Source organism: Plectropomus leopardus, chromosome 21, assembly GCF_026936395.1.
Source record: "Plectropomus leopardus strain MGB_pleo_1.0 chromosome 21, ASM2693639v1, whole genome shotgun sequence".
Taxonomy (NCBI): domain Eukaryota; kingdom Metazoa; phylum Chordata; class Actinopteri; order Perciformes; family Serranidae; genus Plectropomus; species Plectropomus leopardus.
The window spans coordinates 9,725,957-9,746,276 of NC_142196.1; the positions used below are offsets into that span (position 1 = coordinate 9,725,957).

At 38.8% G+C, this 20,320-nt stretch overlaps 2 protein-coding genes across 3 annotated transcripts in view; one reads left to right on the plus strand and one right to left on the minus strand.

The window, feature by feature from the left end:
- Nucleotides 1-20,320, minus strand: part of LOC121960505 (receptor activity-modifying protein 3) — a 59,708-nt gene that overhangs the window by 20,562 nt on the left and 18,826 nt on the right. The window contains exon 1 of one of the 2 annotated variants that reach the window (XM_042510236.2): nt 17,345-17,834. The exons of the other annotated variant lie outside the window; for it this stretch is intronic. Coding sequence (XP_042366170.1) covers nt 17,345-17,396 — 52 coding nt within the window. The 5' untranslated portion in view covers nt 17,397-17,834. Of the gene's footprint in view, nt 1-17,344; nt 17,835-20,320 lie in introns of those variants that run through there. 2 annotated transcript variants of the gene reach the window in all.
- Nucleotides 461-7,518, plus strand: LOC148186018 (uncharacterized). Its single transcript, XM_088072332.1, has 6 exons — nt 461-547; nt 1,409-1,521; nt 1,639-1,693; nt 1,798-2,885; nt 3,033-3,252; nt 7,510-7,518. Exons 1-6 carry the CDS (start codon nt 461-463, stop codon nt 7,516-7,518), a joined length of 1,572 nt encoding a protein of 523 aa, XP_087928458.1.

Consider the following 20,320-nt stretch of genomic DNA (forward strand, 5'->3'; position numbering starts at 1 on the left):
ATATATATATATATATATATACATAATTACATAATAACCTGAACGGCATAACGCATTTATTTTAAAAGAGAAAATGACAAAATGACAAAGTTTTAAGACTATGTAATCAGTGGACACTTGGGGATGTGTGGTATTAAAGATATGGATTCTGTAAACTGTCAGTATTGTTTCTTTGGCCCAAAACATATATTCAGTTTCATAAAGAAACAATAACATGCTAATTTAGATTTTCTGTTTCCCTCATTTGCATATTAGATTCTGTGACAAACTTCAGGATGACATCACAATTCTACATTCTTAGTTCTAAATTCCACAGAGGCTCTGAATACAGCCGCATCTGAAGATTCTCCCTCATTTGGTATCTGAAAACTCGGCTATCCAGACCCTCTGAGAGACATATATTTGTTCACTCGTTCTACAAACCTGTTTACTGTTTTCGTCTTGTTCAAAACTCGACAAAATGGACACCCACTTCATTTTTGAGCAAGTCAGAAAGATGAGACCGTCCTCTTTCTCAGAAAAAGAGCGGCACTGCTACCTAGCAGAAGTAAGTAGCTTTGACTGTGAAAATGTACTGTTTATATTTAAGTTAAATTGTATACAGTGTTAAAAAAGGTTACTTTTGAAAGGTTATGGGTTATAGATTACTAGCTACCCTATTAAAAATGCAAACATGTAACCATTTTGATTATTTGATCAAATTAGTGTAACTTGACTTTTTAAACAAATGTTTTACATTGGACTATACAACTGAAAAGTCCTAAAAACACAATTTAAACCAGGCAGGGTTAATGTCACAACAGTACTTAACACTGCTTACTGTCAAACATTCCTCAAACATTTAAATATGACTTGAATCAAGATTAGAGATGTAAAAATTTAAAGCAACAGAATGAATGTTATCATATAAGCTTTTCACTTATATATATATATATATAAATATTTACATTCAGATGTAACACCTTTGTAATAACCAACATTTTGAATAGTAACTTATATAATTACCTATTTTTCTCTGTAACTGTAACCAATTACAATTACATTTGTGTTTTGATTAAATTAAGTAATGCTGTAACTAGTCACTCCCAACATTGGTAGCATAGTGCGGTGTTTCTTTGAGCAGCTGAGAGCCCTCACTGTAACAAATTTTCTCATAAAATGATGGTTAATTACTGAAAGCTGAAGTGTCCTACCATTATTTTACTGTGTCAACACTGTAAAGTAATTCACCTGTATTTGTGTTTCACTGTCTTAACACTTGACTGTTTGATTTTTACATTATTTTTGCCTGCAAAAAGCATTAAGATGTACAGTGTTTTAACATAGCAGGCCTTATATTGTTGTCAGAATTTGACTGTATTTGTACAGAAATTTCTTACAGTGTATCTGTACTCAATCTGTGTTGCAGAAAATGATGCTGAGACAGTTTCTGCTCATGAAGCACCAGGATCAACTTCCTGACTATTTAACTGTCAGACACATGAAGACCTGGCTGCTGACACGAAGAAGCTTCCTGGAGGAGTAAGTCAAACTGATCCTTGACTTATACACTTATAGAAAACACAGTATATAAGAGCTATTTTACCAATGTATTTAAGTTGAAAAGATTAAAAAACAAGGACTTTTTCACTTTTGCAGGTTTCAAGAAATAATTGAGAGGACAGAAATTGATCATCTGTTCATGGCTGAACTAGTAAGTAATCTATCTACAGACTTGACTTTTTAAATGCCAACTGTACAGCATCATGTGAAATTAGCTACATTACTGTGAGACTAACTAAAATATGATGTTGACAGGCCTGGACGACAGCGAGACACTTCTGTCTCCATCAGATGGAAGCAGAGCTCCTGGAAGAACTGGACAAAGAAAAGCGTCTCTCACAGCTGCTCGGCAGGATTGTCACACTAGAAGGCCTTCAGATGTTTGTCTCACTCATACACACAGCAGCAGAGGAAGACGTACAAACCTTCCTTCAATCCCTGAACAAGAAGCTGCTGAAAATCTTCAGTGGCATTGAGATCAAAGGCGGCCTGGTCTCTGCAGGAGACACCAAACCAGCAGAGATCTCGCAGCTTGAACAGAGTACTGCACCCTTGTTACCAAAGGTAGTAGACATCGCTCTCAAGTTCCTCCTCGAGGAACCACAGCACGAAAACAAGCGTGAAGCTGCCAGTGCTGAGATTGGTAAACTACTGACTAACTCAGCAGCTCCCTGCCTCTCTCTGGCTGGAAACATGTCCAAAACGCTTCTGCTTCGCCTCTGCACCATGTACGCCCGGTACATGGTCAAAGCCATCTATGAGAGGTTTGACAAGTCCTCCAAGTCTTTTCATCTAATGGACTATGATGACAGCTATCACACTGCCAAAGAAGGCACCATTTTTGCTATCCAAGACATGGGCTATGAAGTTCAGTCTGATGCATTCAGCCAGGCTCACCGTCAGCTGGAAGACGGACTTCTGGAGGAGAGTGAGGTTTCTCCAGAGGTCACTTTGGATGAAGAGATTGACACTACGTCAAATGATGTGACTGAAGACAATACAGAGGCAACCCTGGCTCAGTACTCTGCTGTCCAGAATATGGACCACGAAGTGCAGAATAATACATCCAGCCAGGATCACCTTCAGCTAAAAGACGGACTTCTGGAGGAGAGCGGGGCTTCTCCAGGAGTTTATCTGAATGAAGATTGTGACACTTTGCCAAATGATGTGACCGAGGACAAGACAGAGGAATCCCTGGTTCAGGACTCTGCTGTCCAAGATATGGACTTTGAAGTGCAATGTGATGCATCCAGCCAGGCTCACATTTTGCTGGAAGAGGGACTTCTGGAGGAGAGCGGGGCTCCTCCAGAGGTCGCTTCCACGGAGGAGCTGGAAAAGGAACTCCAAAATACTGACACTTTGCCAAATGATGTGACTGAGGACAAGACAGAGGAATCCCTGGTTCAGGACTCTGCTGTCCAAGATATGGACTTGGAAGTGCAGTCTGATGCATCCAGCCAGGCTCACCTTCAGCTGGAAGAGGAAGGACCTACTGAGGAAAGGGAGGCTTCTCCACTGGTCTCTCTTGAGAAGGTGGCCACCACTGTAAGCCCACCCGATGGTAGTGAGGACACATCTTCAGCCAAACTGGAAACCAGAGAGTCTTCTCCAAAAGTGATTCAGGACACACATGCTCTCAGACTGGAGAGCAATGTTATTGTGTACATGGATGATGAGCTGGAAGAACTACAGGAGGAGGAAGTGACAGGAGTAGGTTCCTTCTTCTGTGGTCTCTGGAAGATGGTGACATGCTGCTTTTGTGTTTCCACTGAGAAGTAAATTACAGCAAACCTTTTGCTGTAATATTAAGAGCATTAAATAAATACTGTTCATTTTCATTCATTAATAATATTCTCTGCATTGATTTTTTTAATGTATTGTTTTTACATTGGTGTCAATTTCAGTAATTTTTATGAAGTTTATTGAGAACAAGTTAGACCTTTGAAACCTGAACTCACATCACATTTTTGTGCTGATTTCAGACACCCTCACAAATATTTAAATCTTAGAACCTTAAAGCGTATTGGTTTTCTTTTTGAAAATGTAGGGAGAAGAGGCAGAGAAACCTCTTATGGCAATTGAAAGAAATTAATAGATTTTGACATTTTTAAAGACAGGAATAATGTCCCGTAAACTTTATATCATAATTAATTATAATCTATAATGTCTTTAATTATATATTTACAAATGTTTTACAGAAATATCATTTTTTAAAAACTTTTTTTTCAGGTTTCCAGCTTTCAAAAGCAACTTTCAAAATAAAATCCTAATACTTGTCATTCAGCATTTTATTTCCTAAATTAACCAATATGTGAAACTAAAAATTCAGTTGACTGTACTGGAAGGTCGATGTAATCATGTTTCATATGTTCATATATTTTTTAAATACATTTTGGCTGTGTATTTAGTCGACTAAACACTTTCCTGCTAGCAGCTATAGTGAGGGCTGAGGAATGAGGAACATTTGTTTTACATGAAGAGTGCTAATATGTCTCTGGGCATCAGAAGATCACAGACTTACACTTAAAGCTGCACTACCAATATTTTTTGAGGAATAATGGATCACATCGTTATGTCTAATGCTGAAGGCGGCACTCAAATTGAAAAATCCACGGATAACTGACAAGAATTTCTTAACATAAAATAAATTTTACTTGCATTTTGCTGCTGACATTGTCCTTGCACCATTTAAACCAATAAAAAACCGACACTATCTAAGTTGCAGCCAATATGCATGTGTATATATAGATACATTTATATACTAAATGTAAAGTTATTGTGCTCAGGTTTAGGAAAGGAAACACGTACCTGAAGACGTACCTTAAAATAATGTTAAGTTCAAATGGTTCTAAACACTTATCTCCGGGGCAAAGGCCCAAGTGAAAGTCCTACCACCCCTACCACTAACCTGATGAGACAGCACATTGGTCAGGTGATTGCAGCCTTCCCAATATATGGATTATACACACATTACTGGCTCATGATAACTTCAGATGTGCAAGAATTTTGGTACTTTATTTTTTGTAGGAAAACAAAACAACAGTGCATGAGTCTGTCTGTGTCTGAAACTTGTGACATCACAACTTCACAGAAGTCCTTACAGCTCGTTGAAAGGCACAGTGTCCAAAATTCAGATTGTGGGCATTTCTTTGTAGATTGAGGGTTTTGATACTTTGGCAATATTTATATAGCATCTATATGTTTATTATTAAGACATGGAAAATGTGACTTTTTACAATACGGGACCTTTAATGTTGAAATTAGACATGCCTAAGATTTGAAATTAAAGATGGACTGGAATTGATTTCACAAACTTCTCAGTTGTTCCACCCTCCTGCAGTAATAGCTCTTTGGCAGACAGACAGAGAGACTGCCAGTTATCCATCTTATCTGTAGAGCTTTCTGACAGGAAAATGAATGACCTTGTAGAGGAGGCATCCATAAAAGGCTACCATGGTGTCCTCATATGACAAAACAACCAGGAGAGGATGCTGTTGTGACAGAAACACTGACCTGTGCAGGTCACATTACGGCATCACTACAGATCCTTGTCAGCATATGAGAGCATCTCTCTGCTGGTCCAATGTTAGAAAAGAGAAAACAAACTGTTGAGTCATACTATTGGCAAGACTGTTGTGAAATGTCAGTGTCTGAACATATTGTGACAAACAGTAGTTCTGTACAACAACAAATCGAACAAAATCATGTACTGACTGCTCAGTCTGAGAAAATGGTCAGTGTCTCTACTAATAAGTTATTATCAAAGTAGTAATATTGTATTCATGGTCCGTGCAGTAACTCATTTATACTATACTAATAAAAGTTTGTGAAGCACCATAAGCTAAATAGCTTGTGTTTTTCAACTATTAACTATTAACTACTAAAATTTCCATGTTCCACTGTTATACCCAACAATACATTTTCTTCTTAGGGTTGAAGGCAGCATTTAGGTTATTGTGGGTGACAAAGCTCTTCAGTGGCACAGACTAATAAAGACTTTTGAGAGTACCTTTTTTTAAACTGTTTTTCTTTAGTTGTGCTTATGAAGGACCCTCTTTTACACAGAGGGTCAGTGACAATTAAATATTAAAGAGGCAGTTTTTCTGCATAGTTTAAATGAAAGAAACAGTGGGCGGTGAGAATATTCTAATGTCAAGCTATTTTTTATTTTTTTCAAAGCTGCATTAACTTTTAACATCAGAATCTGCTTGATTGGCCAGGTATGTGTACACATACAAGAACTTTGGTTTCATCATAGGCACAATATCCCATATTATTAAAATGATATGGCTAAGAATATCAGCATTTATTTGGAGTCATCCTTCTGGCCACCTGGAGAATTTCAGTTGAATTTGCTCTACTTTTAGCTCTGCTTTTGGTCTCCACCAGCTCCTTGGGGAACTGTCTTTTAGCAGTTAAATTCTATGTTCACAAGCAAATCACTAACTATGTCTGTCTGCTGTGTGGTGAAGTTTGTACACAAAATTTGGTTTTTTTTAGCTTTTGAGCTTAAAACAGCAAACTGATGGAATTAATGCTGATAAGAGCAGTGAGAGAATGAAAACAGTAAAGTTGAGGGGCAGAAAACCCCAAAAATTGCTAGAAAAGCTCCTTAGAGTTGTGGTTATGGCAAAGGGTGATCATTTTCTGTAAGTTCTTTGCTACAAGTGATTCATCTTGCATTACTTAGTCATTTGCTGCATTATGTTCTCATAATGTGTCTTATGATCTATTATTATGTTATACAAAAAATGCTGTTAATAAGGCTTTATGTTCTATATATATTATCCTCACTTGGAATGGAGCCATAGTGGCTTTATCTTTTAGCTAACAGGTGACTGAAAGGTTACAGTTGCAAACCAGATCAGCTCTGAAACACAATCGCTGTTTCTTCTATATCCTGTATGTCTCCGATTCTCTTTGTACCTCTAACTACTTCTGTTTCTAGGTCAACTTTGCAGCAGTCACAATTCAAATTTTCATCTACTTATTAATTATTAATCAAAAAATGTGAAAGTGTAGTGGGTAGTAACAAGGTGAGCAATTATAGCTTTTAAAGCACTACAATATGTAAAAGTAAGCTGTCTAGTTAGCTCTGCTTTGACAGTTATTTCAACACATTTGCCAGCTTGTATCCAACAAGTACTACAAGTTTACAGATTCAGTTTAAAGCTGCATGTGTCAGCTGTCAACGTTTGACAGGACTGCCGCAAAGAGAGAGCTTTTAAATCTTAATTTCTCCTGAGTCAGGCATGGCTACCAGCTGTCTGCCACTGCAGCTCTAAAGCCTCAGCCTTGAAGAGAAGCTTCAGAAGTTTACCACATTTCTAAATGCCCAGACACAGGAGAGACAGACCTGCCAGACACACAACGTAAATTTTTAAAAAGAGAATGTCTTGAGTTTAGTTTGCAAGTTTTTTACTTGCAGACGAAAGTGATCACTTCCCACACATGAGAAAACTACATGATCAGGTTATATTCGCACATATTGCTAATGACATGGCTAGCACTTGCAATAAAAAAATGACACTAATTACACCCTCTATAATTACACTTCACGTTACTTCCATCTGGAGATGCAAGACTCTAAAATGGAGAAGACCTCATACCAGCAGGAGTTATGTGTATATCTCTATTTTTTCATACTGGCTGTGAAAGTAAATATCCCTGTGGGACAACTTTAAATCTAAGTAAAATCATTTTAAAAGCTTGCGGGTGCAAAGGCCACAGTGATGGGTGATTATTATTCAGACAGCAGCTGAGGCCAGGTGAGGCGAACAAAAATTCAGAAACTGTAACTGAACAAGAGGGATGTTGGGAGAGATAGTAAAAGTGGTAAATCAGATGGGCGATGAGACTAAAGGCAATACATTTTATTCTCTTATGGTTTAGTACAAGGGCATCTGAGGGGACATTGAGAGTACACTATGACACTCATATTCATGTGTACTCTCAATGTCCCCTCAGATGCCCTGAGGGGACACATGAATATGAGTGTCATAAACTATTACATATCAAACACTTAATTCTCTGCATTCTGCTGATTTTTTTATGCACCAATTTGTGCATCAGTTTATGTAAATGTCTTTACTTTTTCTCAAAATAAAAGTCCTCTGCTACTTTCTATCAGGGGTGAGACAAATGTACATGTTTAAATATTGAAGGGGACAAAATCTATCTGAGTTCAGCATTTTGGCTGTTGTAAAGTTGGGCTTTTTAACATTGGGGTGTGTGGGGATTGACTCACTTCTGGAGCCAGCCTCAAGAGGTCATTCAAGGAACTGCAGCTTTTGGTCTGACTTTTTCTAACATCATGTAATCGTACTGACTGACTACTTTAAAAACCCAAAACTGGCCTCTCAAGGGTAAAATTAAACTACAGTGAAGAGGAGTATCACTTCTTCACTTGCAGTACTTACACAAAATCCAAGTGGATCTTGAGTGGAAGCATACAGGTTGTTTCTGTCAGAGTGGAGTCTGCCATGTGGGGGGATCTGGGGGTCAAGGAGGAGGGAGAGGAAGAGGAGACTAGAGAATGACACAGATGTGCAAGACAGAGGGGAACTCTGGGTACTTGGCAAACAAAAGCAGGAAGAGGGGGAGGAGAAGAGGTGGAGTACTGGATGACCATGACGGAGACAGAAATAAAATGCCAGTGGCAGAGAAGAGAGAATCCATGATGGGGGGCTTTCCACAGAGAGATGCAATTTTTCTGACCTATTACACTGTTTGTGTGTGTGTGAGGCAGGTAGGGGAAGCAGGTCAGCATGTGATTGCGGGGTTTGTGTTCGACAGGATTTTTGGATGAATGTGAGGCTACGTGAAGGGCTTTTGGGACAACAGCTCTATATAAATGCAGTCGATTTACCATGTGGAGAGGAAAATTACAGCCAAGCTTCAGCGAAATCGGCCCCCGTCGAGAGAATCCATCTGTCTATGAGCTATCACTTCTTGTTTGTGGGAGTGCTGGAGCTGCTGCACTGAGCATCTCATGAACATTTTGTACGTGGTGGAGAATCTAATCAAAATATTATCATTAAAAGTGTTTTTTAGCATTTATGTTTTTGTGAAAGCCTGTAATCATATGAGCATGACGCTCACACAGATTCACAGTGCAGGCTGCTGGTGACAGATAAGGAGGCAATTATAATGCTGTGAATTGGCGGAATCAGCACACATAAATTCCCAATCGTTCAACCAAATGTAATTAACTGGAAAAATAGCATTGGAGTGGCAATACAATTCGGGCTTTCATCAGTATTCCCCATGAACTTTTCTTCAGCCTCAAATAAAGTCAAAAACATAGAAGCCAAAAAATGGCCAAAAGCCATCTGTTTCACCCCTTCTTTGAAAACCACAAACATTAGCCCCACTGGAGTGCTGTCCTCCAACAAAAAGCAAACAATATCATCACAGCGGGCATGCATTATCCACGGCAGGCTTTAAGAAAACACCAAATGCTCCTGACAGAAGTCACAATTAAATAGCTGGTTACATGCAAAAAAAAAGAAAAAGCTGTAAATTTGGAGGTTCAATTGAAATGGGTCACTTTTTCTTCTCAGATAAATAAGTTCTTTAAATCCAGACTGAGCTCAGTCACAAAAGCTCGATTACTTTTCTGCCTCCTGTGGCCAAAACAACATGTAAAATTGATGCATTCGTCCTGTAAATGTCCAAATTCATTAAAAACACAGCAGCAGTAAACACTTTACCCCATGACTGATGCCGTCCCCCACACAGCCGAACTGTTATAAATATGTCAGCTTGTTCTGGCCGTTAATTACAGTCCCTTCTCACAATCTGTGTGATAAAAACCAGAGCACAGCGCAGGAATGCACTATCACTCTGACTCTGAACAAAATCTCATCAGGGATGTGATGGATTTACGAATGGACATAGATAAGTTCTGATGTAACACATACATACAAAGATGTTCAAATCTTTTCACTTTAAAATACCCCATCACCATTTCTCTTGAAAAACAAATAGGACAAAATGGAATTGACCCCAAAAAAAAAGGTTTCATTTCAGTTGTTTGACCAGCAGTGCTAAAGACCTCAGCCTGGATGCATTCACAGTGCCAACAAGCTGTTCATCTGCCTGCCTATGAGACAAAAGGGCGAAAGAAAAGACAGCAGAGAGGGGAGGCAGACAGAGAGAGAGTTTGGCATGCAGAAACAGAGACACTGTGACAGAGTCATAAATTGCAACACTAGGTCAGAGACTGTGCGGACAGACGGGAGTGTTAAAAGGGCATTAATGAATCTCAGACCTTCACTGACATGATTGTTCGGGTCCAATACCAGAGAGAACTGCATCAACACCGGAGGAGCCCTTTTGTGCTGCGCTCTCTTTGCTCTCCACTATATTAATTACAAACTAACAAAGTATCAATCTGGCTGTCAGACACCTCAGTATAACCAAGTTTTGTCTATGTGTGAGAAATACACAGACTGCTGAAGGGTAAATTTAATGGTGGACAGTAAGTACTCAAGTACAGTTTTTGCAGGGTTTTTGTGACATATTACTTTGACTCCACTACATTTGAAAGTAAAAATATTGTAGTTCTGACTACTACAAGACTCACATTGCTTGTTACATTTGCTTTGAAGACAGTGAACGATTTTTTTGTCCTTTCTAAAATGAATAAAAGTCCATAAACTGTGATCATGCAATTCTGCATGCAGTTTGTCTGTCAGAGTGGTGTTCCTGTACCTCTACCTTGCGAATGCACTATACTCAGACTTTTCTTTTAAATGTGTGTCCCTTTGTTTCAATCAGTGTCCCCTCTCTAAATTTGGAGGTTTTTGCAAGTCTGTGAACGCAGCACATAACTGAGCTCTCTATGAGTTCTTTTTTCCTCAGCAACAGTTTGTGACTCACGGGGTGATTCATTGATCTCTTGATCCGTACAGACCTGATCTGATCGATCATGTCAATGGACAAGAGGAGCAGCTGTTGTGGGTGAAAGCAAACTTTTAGGCCCAGCAGAATGAACAGTTAAGTTTCATTGTCATGGCGTCTGATGTTCTTCTGCTCAGTCTGTACCCAGAGTACGCTCTGCATAATCAAATGCTATACATTTTTCAACAATGCTCCTAATTATCGGTCCAGCTCTATCTGGCAGCAGATGTTTTAATCATGGCAGGCTGCCACAAATAAATGATTGTGTAGAAAACCATGAGTGCTAATGTTGCCTTGAGCACCTGGTGTCAAGCAAATAAGAGGAATGGGCTACAGAGGTTCAGTCAACTCTCTCTAACTCCACATCACAAGTATTTTTTTTAAATTTTCAGGTCAGTCCCAACAAACACTGACCCACAAGTGACACCACTCAGCAAAAAAAAACAAGATCTAACTCCGCTCCCTTTTCTACCCCCCTTCCCTTAGTAATGCATTGTTGCCCAATACTAAAAACTTCCAAAAAACACTGTAAAACCATGAAGCCTGCCAGTGAGCTTTATGTATAATCCCTGTAATATTTTAATGTCTTACAGCTGTTGCAAACTATTTATGAGGTGAGGAAATGTTAACAAAGAGCTCTCCTCAGTTACAAAAGCCCTCTTAACACCTCAACATGAGTCCGGATCTGTGTCTGGATGTAAAAGGATGCTTGAGTGTTAATTAAAGGTTAATCTCAGCATGCTTTAGAGTATCGACCAACAACTGATTCACGCAGAGCGCAGTGAATTACTGTCTAACAAGCTGGTAAACCGAGAGAGATGTGGAGTATTTTCCTCATTCAATCTGTCTGACAGCTTCGTCATTATATTGTGTCTGCTGTTGTCATTTTAACTCATTTCAGGGGAAAATTACTTTTTGGCCACACAACCAAAAATGTAAATGAAATGACTTCTATCGTTGAGCATGGCCCTCTCCTGTTATAATTAGCTCATTTCAGTCTATCATCTATCATTATTCTTAGTCATAAGTTCCACATTTAATTCCGTTCTCACTTTAATAGAGCTCATTACCACCTATTATATTCTGTGATAGAGAATATGACTGGCCTTTGGCAGAAAACCACCTCCTGTCAGAGATACACTCTGATATAAAGAGACAACTAACTACTATCCTCCAACTCTGCCCTCTTTGCTGCTCCCTTGAGGAGCCTGTACCCGTGTATGACGTCCTCCACGAATGAGTTCAAATAATGAGCGCTTGGTTTGTCCTTTTGCTGCTTCCACTGACTATTTGAGCTGTCGTACAAATAAATGTGCTCCATCTGCAGCATTTTTAAGCACTTGTGACATCATAAGAGTGAGAGGCCAGCTGCTTAAAGATAAATAATACATGCAATAGCTTTGACTGCATAGCTTTTACTCTTGTGCATTAAAGGTCTGGTGTGTAGGATTTAGGGGGATATATTGGCAAAAATAGAATATAATGTAATAAGTATGTTTTCTGCAGTGCATAATCACCTGAAAGTAGGAATCGTGTTTTTTGTGACCTTAGAAGAGCCGTTTACATAGGGAGCAGGTGGAGACGTTGACGTTGTCATGTTGCACCTCCATGTTTCTACAGTAGTTTGAAACGGACAAACCAAACTCTGGCTCTAGATAGGGCCATTGGCATTTTTGCATTAGTTTGTATTTCACACCTGAGACTGTTTTTTTCTTTTTTTTATGTGAAACTGTTTCATTCAGTGTTTTTATCTGTCTAAATCACTGTGTCTGTTTGTTTTGGAGAGAAGGAGACCACTGCAAATAATTTGGCTTCTGGTAAAAATCTCCTAAACGTCTGGATGTTATCAGTGAAAAAAGGTGAGCGCACATTAGTAGTAACTTGGCTTGTGGCTTGGCTCCAAACTGCATTGGAGGAACGCGATTTAACTGATTGATTTATAACGTGAAACTGCTTTATTCTGTTTTTTGAGCGGTGTAAATCACCTGCTTCGTTTGCTTTGTAGAAGAAGGACCTGTGACAATTTATCTCTCGATAAAAACCTCCTGAACTGAACACTGAAGGAATTATAAGCGTGAGGAGTCACGGCTGGTTGCAATCCTAAATCCCCCAGAATTTTACACGCTGTTCCTTAAAGTGGAGTTTCTTAATTATTTTCTTAAGCAAACAATCATTGTGTCTATAGGGGGGAAAAAAGTTTCTTTTTTTGTCCAATTAACAGTCTAAACCCCAAAGATGTTTAGCTTATTAACATAGAACACTAATGAAAAAGCAAATGCACATATCTGCAAAGCTTAATCTAATGAATAGTGGGCACTTTTCTTTAAAAATGCTGCAACTTCTGGTACACTTTTTACTCAAATTTCTGAACGAGCGCTGGTCAGATGGGATAGCTCTAACAGATAAGCACTGAAGCATCTACATAGTATAAAAAGCCTCTGAAATGTGCTGACCATATGGTGCGTAGTCAGATTCATGCTCTGTGACTTGGAGTCAGCAACACCTCAGCATTGGATGAGAGCAGGATGAGTGAAGAGACAAAGTTCAAGACCCTTCTGGTGCATGAATCTTTAACAGGCAACTGAAAAATTAATCATGCTCTTAACATGCGCCCACTGAGTTGAGATACACGGAGAAAACTCAAACATAACAATCTCTGTGAATCTGTATACCTATAGGCTTTGTTACGTCAAGCATGTTTCCACTGGTTTTAAACCTGTGTTAACTCTTTTGGGTACAGTGACAGGAATGTGGACATGTGGATGCTTAAAAAGTCCTAGTATGGCAGAGAAAAAGTACTGTATGGTGTAATTAATACTTGTTCTCATTATATGTTGCTGTTTTTTCATGTGTTTGTAAGTTTAGGTAACATCAGCAACCTTACAAGGTGATTTTAGTCTAAAATTACAACACAGAGGGGTTGCAGCTGTTCTATATTCTGTCTTAACATCCCCCCTCCATGTAACTTGTGACACTTTTTTCACATCTGGGAGTTATTGTAACTGTGTAGTTGTGTGTAGTTGTGTAGTTGCCAAATAAGGTTTGTAATATTTTTCACATGTTCATCTGCAAACACTAAAAAAAGAACCAAACCAACAATGTCTCACAAGGAGATAAATCATTTTAACTGGACAGCAATGAAATATTTAGTCAAGTCTAGACAATTTAATTTAAATAGCCCAAAATCACAAATTAGTAGCTTTACAGCTTGTATGGCATGCGACTCTACTCCAAGGAAAACGAGACTCTGCCCAAAAAAACCTTTGACAGGGAAAAAAACAAAAACAAAGGAAGGATCCCTCTTTTAGGACGGACAGATATGCAACAGATGTGATGGGAATAGAATAGACTACAGAATAAAATCACTGTATGTATCACAACATTTAAGATAGATTGCTATGTGTTCAAATCATGCAACGTTTTTAAGTGTTACTCAATAAGGAGTAAACTGTACATTTTTGGGGGACCATTTTCAGCGGCAGATTTATTCGGTGTGTGGCATTGAGTCAGAAATAAGCTATCGGTCATTGATGTGTCTTTCACACTTAACAACAGCGGAGTTCAATGACAGACATGAAAAGCTACATCAGGCATCAAATTCACATGAATGTCTCATAAACGTATTGCTGGATTTGATATTTTTATAGAATTTGGTGGCAATAAAAAAACCAAATATCCTTTGGCTTACATAAGTCAAAAGTGCAAATAAAAACTTGTCTACTGACCATGTTGCACTTTGACGAACCAGAATTTGTTTAAAGACACTATCTGTCCTTTACCTGCTGCCTGACAGAAACCAACATTCCACATTTTCTTCATTCATTTAACAAATGATTTGCTTTGATCACTAAACTTGAAAGCACTTCATTCCTGGAACGTGCAGGTGATAAACACCACCGTGTATAACAACCTCCATGTGCACAGGAACAGCCCGACATATGGGCATCAGCTATACTCACTGAGTTGAGCTTAACACACTGACATCTCACCATCTCACAGGTCTATGAATAGCATTTTACTAAAAAAAAAATCACATGGACATTATTTTTCAGATGGCAATGGAACAGAAGAACCCCAAGGCGTTTTCCCTTGCTGTGAGAGTGCATGAATAGCTGTTTATTGGGGTAAGCAGATGCTTTGCAGTCAGTGGGAATCGCTCTTTCTCTGCTGTGCAGATGGGGACCTTGTACTCTGCCTCATCAACCACACTGGCCCTCTGCAAAGTTTACACAACACGATTTTAGCTCTGATTTTCCACCCGCTGAAAGTTTTTGGTTAGCACCGACAGAAGTCCCAGATCACAGGTAAGAAATTGAAGGAGGAATTTTCAAAGACACAATCTGAGAGATGCGGCAATACGTTGCTAATGCCTGAGCGATATCTTGAAGGTTAGATATCTGGACCTGTCTGGGAGTCCAAATCCTTTAGTGTGAAATTTGTTTTGACCAGCAATAAAAGCAGCGACAAACTAACTTGAGAATGGAAGCTATGGGGCAAGTCAAATAACAGGAGAACTAGTTCACTAGCTTCTTGCAGACATCCATTTCTAGAAGAACTCCTGTCTCAAGCATCGTCTTATCCTGTATCACTTCTGCATGCTTTGCAGAAGCTTTTTTTTTTTTTGACCAATGCCTGCCTTATACCCAAAAACATTTCAATACATTTCACTGGTACAAATTTCCAACGATGGAATTAAATCAGTTCTGCCTCAGTTGGTCCCGTGATCTCCATAAAACTCAATCCGAGCGGTCTCAAGTTCAATGACGTAAACAGTGTCAGCAACCAATAGCTGCACTCTCTCCGACGCCAAACATAAAGCAGTAAACTGTTTAGACAGTTAACATGGATGGGGCTTTGGGAGATGCATGAATGTGAGAAAGTCTTAGTTCTCTTGAGCTGTGAAGAAGAAGGAGAAACTAGAGTTGTGGAGTGATCAAGAATTGTTTTTTAATTTCATGTGTATATGGTCCACCAACCAGCACTAGTTTTTTATGAGAAATGTAAACTTTTGAAATGCTTTGCCTCTCATTCTTGAGGTCTCCTCCCACTAAAATAGCACAACTAACCAATAGAGGCTGGTAGCGAGTTGAGGTGACGAAATCCAAAATGTAAAGTTTATACGCAAATACAACATGACTCCTTTTATCCTGTGGTTCTAAACTTATGTGTTCATGAGAACACATGAGGAGTTTGGCATTATATTTTCCACCAAGAGCAGGATGGGAAATAATCTCAAAAGTAATTTAGTTGTAGTCTTGCAAATAGTGAATCTGCAAGCCCCTTTTTGTTTGCAAAACTTACACTGTGTGACTAAAAACTCACATTTTCAAGCTCGTCAGTGTATGGTAGGCATAAAGATAGTTTGAAAAAGACTTTTCAGGGACTCCTTCTTGTGAAGCGTCTTTTATCACTTACATAAAGGGCAAACCACAATTTCAAGATAAAAGACAGACAGTAACGTTATCAGTAGGCCACAGCAATCTTACGAATTTAAAAGTCATACTTGCCAAACTAAAAATGACAAATCAGTATGATCCGTTTCTTTTTTAATGCACTTCGACTGGCCTCTACCTTTTTTTCTTCCAAAGGGGACTTTGATGGGAAACTCTTTAACTTTAGACGAGAGCCATCACAGGAAATCATCGCTGTCAGCATGGGAATATAACCTCTTATTGCTTTGATAGCAGCAGCTGCAGCTAAATTTGCCGTTTGTGAACTCTCAAAACACAGATGAGTCAGTATGATCGTCTCCTGTTTTCCATTACACTTGCATTTTGAGAGCCTGAGCATAACACATGCTTTAAGTCACAAAAGGACAATTTAAGCTAGTTCTCTGCTTGGGCGCACAGCGCTGTAGGGCCACAGCTGTTACATGGCAGATATCCAGGGGAGTCCAGGCTGAAGGTCTTAGCGGGACATGGACCAAATCCTCTTGTTTACTAAAACTCTTAAAAATGGCAAAAAGACTTCCTAAACCTCGTTGCACTCATGCTTTTGTGATTTATCTACCTTTAGGTTCAGCGCCCCAGAGGCATTGGGTTAACAGCAACACTCTGAGTTTGAAGTCCACCTGAACCAAATACCTTGAAATTGAAATCCCATATCTCCTGACGCATGTGTCCACATAGGAGATAGGTGGGTCATTTTAATCAGTATCAGACCAGGTGGCGCCAACACCGAATATCAGCTCAACAACTGCTCACTGAAAGCACTCAGCCTACTTAACCAGCTCCTTAGAGAGTCACTAGTCTGTAAATCAGCTCAATATCTGAATCTACCTTCACCACTGAGTCATAGCACTGCCTCTACTCTGCTGTTACAGAATATACCAGTGCTCAAGATAATCATTATTATCGGTATTCATGCTTTGACTAATCTCAATCAATGCCCCAGCGTCTCTGTAGCGTGATATGGAGCAGGACACGTCCAGAGCGCCCATACAAACAGCCAAATCATGACAACTAGTGTGTGCATTTCATCGGTCACACACATGAAACATAATTTCATACATGATTTCATCCTTGTAACCACCAGCTAATGAGCCAGATCCAGAAATTCCCATTGGCCACGATATAGGTCAGGTCTGTCCACTGGGGCATGATGCCTGTGGTTGCATTACTCTACTCCCCATTCACTGCATGTGCTCTGCTTGATGTGCCTGATACTTTTTAGCAATTGTGAGCACTTTGCAAGCCAACACACTCACATAACACACATAATATGATAGATACATATAAGTGTGGTAATGTGGGATGTTATAGTGGGGAAGTGGGTGCTCAAACAGAAGGGACTATTGTGTGACATTTCTTTCTAACAACTTGCTATCCAGGTTCTTAACATGTGATTGCTAATTTAAAAACAAAAATAAAAAATAGGAAGAAAAATGAATCTTACTCACCCAAAATCCCAACGACAAAAAGTTTCAGCACTGCGAACTCATTTGTATCCATCACGCTGTGAGAATCCAGTCGGACTTTGAATGAAACCTCAGCTGCAGCTCGGTGGAAATGTACATTTGAAGCGAACCATTATTAAAATCATCCCAAATGTGTGAGTCCGAGCTCCGGCATGCTTGTCGCGAGTCAAGGGGATGATTGAAGGAAAGGAGTGGGGAAGCCAATGAGGAAAAAGAAAAAGCAAAACAAAAGAAATGTGATCCCAGAGCGAGAGTGATTTCTGACTGTCCTCGTGATGGTCGCGGCCACCTCTCTGTGCCGTCAGGAGTCAGAGCTCAGGACCACTCACACTGTCCCGCATCCTCTGTGGGAGGAGGGGGGAGGCGGAGAGAAGGAGGAGGAGGAGGAGGAGGATGGGGTTCCTCCACAGCACTGACACTAGATTATGTTGACTGAGTAACTGCGCAGCCTGGATCCCGATCACTGGAGACCTGTAAATGTGAGATAGTGCGGCGTCTCCTAAACCTGTCCTCCAGTATTTAAGCTCTCTCCCTGCTCCAACACAGCTGAATCAAATGATCAACTCGCAATTAACTCCCGAAGCTGCTTTTTAACAAGCTCATCATTTAATTCAGCTGTGTTGCAGCAGGGAGAGAGCAAACATACAGGACACGTGGTAATCTAAGGAGAGGTTTGGGTAACGCTGCTATAATGGCTTTATAGAGAAGACAACAAGAATCCAGCAACAGTGCAAAGAAAAAGTGTTTTCCCTTGTTCCTGTATTTTAATTATAAATGTAAACTTGGACTATTGTTATAGTAATACAAACACTAATATTAATAATACTAAAACTAAGAAGAATTATGATGATGATGATGACTATTATTATTATTAGTATTATTATTATTATTATCATTATTATTATTGTTGTTGTTATTATTATTATTGATGCACGATGATATTGGGAGACACTGGTTTTAAAATTACATACTGAAATCGGCCAACATGCTGATTTCTGCCAACTAATATCACAAACTATATATTTTTTAATTATCAAAGTGAACAGGTATTTTGCAAGACGAATGAATATTGCATACATTGAAAAGCATTGTATTTTATATCTCCATCTGCTGGTGGGCCATGTCGATAAGAGTATGCATAATATTGATTGAGACTTGATGAGATTATTACGTTGCAATGTCAGTATTTGTCTATCAGTATTTGTCTATTATAATTTCATTGCAATTTTAATGTTATAAAACATAAAACATCATTAATATGATAGCCTATAAATATTATGGAATTAGGATCTACGATTATCTGGTTTAAAATTAATCCATCAACCTGAAATGCTGTTTGATGCATTTTTGTCTCTGAAGCAACACTGCCCTCCTCTGGTTTCCTTTAGAAATGTGCCACAAACCTTCAGTCTACCAGGAGCCAGTTCAGATGTGATTAACGCCTTCAGTGCATAGGCCAATTATGAAACAATGGCCCCCTGGGTACAGAAAAACAAAAGGCCCCACCACCTCCCTTACACAGGAGAAATACACAAAGACTTCGTAGTGATTTTGCGTCTTTTGTATTGTTGTTTGGTATTCCTTTGAAGTCAAAATGCATCTTTTTGCGCCTTTGTCTCTTTTTGTGGTAATTACTGTGGATGCTTTCAGCATTCAGCTAATTACCTCTAATTAGCAGTAGACTTTTGTTATCTTAACAACAGGAGTCAGGTGTCCATGTTTTCACTGCAAGAGTTATTGGTCATCCATCTTTTCCAAACTGTCCATCAGGTGAAACTAGTTACATGTAATTTATTTTCAAAATAAATGTAATTGTAATAAGTTACAACTATTGACAAAAATATGAAATAAAGTAATAGTTGCTTATCTAAATGTTGGAGATTAAAAAGGGTTTACATCAGAAAATATTATTCTAGGTAAAAAGTGTGTGTGTGTGTGTGTGTGTGTCTGTCTGTGTGTGTGTGTGTGTCTGTGTATGTACATGTACAATTTTTACCTAGAATACGTAGGAGGCTTTATTATTATTAGCATAATCATCATCATTATTATTTATTTATTTATTTATTTATTTATTTATTTATTTATTTATTTATTTATTTATTTATTTATTTATTTATTTATTGCAGGGTTGTTTTTTGGGTTTGTTTTTTTTTCATTTTTCATCTTGTCACAGATTATCACCACAGTTATTTATTTTTTATTTTGGACATTTTTCAGTTTAAAACATTTGCTAGGATAGTCATTTTAAAAAATCAAACTTAATAAGTTTACTAAGTCTGATGAGGTAATTAAAATAGTTCCATTACTTACATTTTTAACAGAGTAACTGTAATCTTTAACCTGCTACATTTACCTTCCCATCACTCCTGGCCATTAAGAGTTTGTCCCCTCCTCATGCTTCAAGAGATCAAGAGATGGCAGGGAGGCACAGTTCACTGCCCCCTTTCTGCACAAAACATCAAATCAAGTGGATATCTTCCAAAGTGACGGTCTTTTCAGTGCAGAATTCCCTCTTTGTGCACTTGCAGCTCAACAAGGAAACTCTGTTCAGGGAAACACAAAGAGGGAATTTTGTACCAAAAAGACTGTAACTTTGGAAGATATCACTGGATTTGACTGAGATTGTTGAAGCCTCATGATAGGGTCAGACAGATGTGGAAAAAATGTGAACCTCGTTCCTGCATTTGGCTTTATTTGTCACTAAAACATCCAATTGTCCACTGATGGGATCAATGTATGGCAACCTATTTGGTCATTTTGGAATATTTAGGTTATGATTTAATAGTTTATTTTATTGTTTCTTGGTCCTATGGCCTTGTTGTCTTATGCAGTAAACTATTATATGGTCACATTTTCATTCAGTGTCACTGAGACCCTTGTTAATACTGGGAAGCATGTTTACAAAACAGCTAAGGCTGGGTCCCACTCTGAAATGTTTCTTGGCCAATAAATGTTCCT